Source organism: Sinocyclocheilus rhinocerous, unplaced genomic scaffold, assembly GCF_001515625.1.
Source record: "Sinocyclocheilus rhinocerous isolate Xijiao unplaced genomic scaffold, SAMN03320098_v1.1 scaffold480, whole genome shotgun sequence".
NCBI lineage: Eukaryota > Metazoa > Chordata > Actinopteri > Cypriniformes > Cyprinidae > Sinocyclocheilus > Sinocyclocheilus rhinocerous.
Window position 1 is genome coordinate 2,322,137 of NW_015655401.1, and position 2,719 is coordinate 2,324,855.

Below are 2,719 nucleotides of genomic sequence, written 5' to 3' on the forward strand. Positions count from 1 at the left end.
CGCTGTCGACCGGCTTACGTCACTTCTTAGTACACACTGTCGGTGCGAATGCAACCCTTTAAATAGTACTGGGAAATAGTTCCCGCAAAATCGTCCCAGTACTTTAGTACTGTACATTTAGTTCTGGAACTAAAGCGGTGCGAAAGGCCCTTATCTGAGTATAGTGAACTCATTGTCATGTTCAAGAAACTAGCTTGAGATGATTTGAGTTTTATGACATGATGTGTTATCCTGCTGGGAGTAGCCTCTGTGGTAATAAAGGGATGGATATGGTCAGCAACAATACTCGGGTAGGCTGTGGGTTTAAATTATGCTCAGTTGGCATTAAGGGGCCCAAAGAGGGCCAAAAAATATCCCCCACACCATTACACCACCACCACCAGACTGAACTGATACAAGGCAGGATGAATTTATGTTGGTTACCTCAAATTCTGACCCCACCATCTGAATGTCGCAGCAGAAATGGAGACTCATCAGACCAGGCTACCGTTTTCCAATCTTCTGTTGTCCAATTTGGTGAGCCTGTGCGATTGTAACCTCGGTTTCCTGTTCTTAGCTGACAGGAGTGGCATCTAGTGTGATCTTCTGCTTCTGTAACCCATCTGCTTCAAGATTCGACGTATTGTGCGTTCAGAGATATTCTTCTGCATACCTCATTTGTAAATAGTAATTATTTGAGTTACTGTTGCCTTTCTATCAGCTTGACCCAGTCTGGCCATTCTCCTCTGACGTCTGGCATCAACAAGGCATTTTCGCCCACAGAACTGCCGCTCACTTCTCTGTAAACCCTAGAGATGGTTGTGCATGAAAATCCCAGTAGATCAGCAGTTTCAGAAATACTTAGACCAGCCCGTCTGACACCAACAACCATGCCACATTCAGAGTCACTTAAATCACCTTTCTTCCCATTCTGATGCTCAGTTTGAAATTCAGCAGTTCATCTTGATCATGTCTTCATGCCTAAATGCATTGAATTGCTGCCATGTAATTGGCTGATTAGATATTTGCGTTAATGAGCAGTTGAACTGGTGCACCTATCAAAGTAGCCTGTGAGTGTATATAATAATAATTATTTATAATTATATAAACAATTATATATTATAAATAAACATATCTTACAAAAAGAAAATAATAAAATTAATAATCAACATTCTTTAATAAACATTATTGAGCTAAAGTAACTGGCTGAAGGCTGTTTTTCACTCATTGCAGTATATATAACAGTAGTATGTAGTATAAACATTTAAACTCAAATATAATTGTAATTTAGGTTCAACCTAGACCACCACTTTAAACACATACCTGCTAACAAAACATATCAATGGGAAAACAGTTCAGTACTATTACTAATAGTTAAAAATGTAGTATTATTTCCTTTAAGATGTTTTTTTTTTTTAAGAAAGTGCTTATATTTTTTATGTGTGATGGCAATGCAGGCAAGAAAAAAAAAGTGATGGTTTATATGTGTGTGTTTTCTCTGCAGTCCCTTTTTGGTAACACAGTAAGCACCACTCCCAAACTGCCCTTGTTCCACTGCGCCATCGATACAGTGGACATCAGTGTGGAGATGTGCGGGATTAAGTTTCCTAACCCGTTTGGGCTGGCCAGCGCTCCACCCACAACCAGCGCAGCCATGATCCGCAGGGCCTTCGAGCAGGGCTGGGGCTTTGCCCTCACCAAGACTTTTGGCCTAGACAAGGTATATTTACAGAACACAGAAAAAAAATCAAAATGCAGTATGCCATAGGCTCCACATGCACTCGTGCTAGGATTTGGGTGGTATATTTGTGTGGGAAGCGCACACTGCATTGCAAAGTATCAGCAGAGCAAAGTCTTTTGTACAACATCATAAAAACTGAAACCTTGGCAAAAATCCCCGAAAGGTCATAAGCATATGAAAGCACCAGCACTGGGCACTGCTAACAATAATGCAAGTCTTTCCAGCTTGTGAAACAGCTCACAGACACACACTCATACACACGTATGCACACACTAACACCAGCCATAATGAGCCACATTCTGGTGGCTTTCTTAAAAAAAAAACCCACAACAACCCTCCCATTAGGCAGCCATGCATCTGCCTTGTTAGCAATGTAACATTTGTTCTTGACAGGAGGTAAAAAAAAAAAAAAGAAAGAAACAGGAATGACTTTGACTTCAAGAATGTGCTGGCCACAAGTTCTACCCTTAAGAATAATTATAAAAATAAATGTGGAGCGTCAACAAGGTTTTCAGATAATTGTCCCAACTAAATATTGTGACTGAGTTAGGCTAATCATAGACCGCATGACATTTTGATAGAGGCATGCTTTTTAAACAATCTGGATTTTAATTGCTTAATTTCTTGTGTGTATCGATTTGACAGCATCATGCAATGTATTTATGGGTTACTGAGGAGTTCATATGCATGAATAGTCATCAAGAGTGATAAAAAGAAACAGATTTGACTTGTTCATATAGAAGGGCTTTGAGGATGCGCTGGCGACAAGTTTATTATTAAGACAAGTCTATTATCCAGACTAATTATAAAAGAGTGTTGACATGGTTTTCAGATAACTGTCCCAAATGAACTACGGTGATTATTCTTGGACAACATGACATTTCTTGATAGTGACAATTAGGATTTTAATTGCTTTAATGTTGATTTAACAGCAGTAATGTATTTATGACCACATGCACAAATAATCATAAAATAAGATACAAAAACCTTTGATGTGTC

General features: G+C 39.1%; 1 protein-coding gene across 1 annotated transcript in view; it reads left to right on the top strand.

Annotated features, from left to right (window-relative positions):
• Positions 1-2,719, top strand: part of LOC107718148 (dihydropyrimidine dehydrogenase [NADP(+)]) — a 160,745-nt gene that overhangs the window by 76,313 nt on the left and 81,713 nt on the right. The window contains exon 13 of the mRNA XM_016525131.1: positions 1,484-1,699. Coding sequence (XP_016380617.1) covers positions 1,484-1,699 — 216 coding nt within the window. The remainder of the gene's footprint in view (positions 1-1,483; positions 1,700-2,719) is intronic.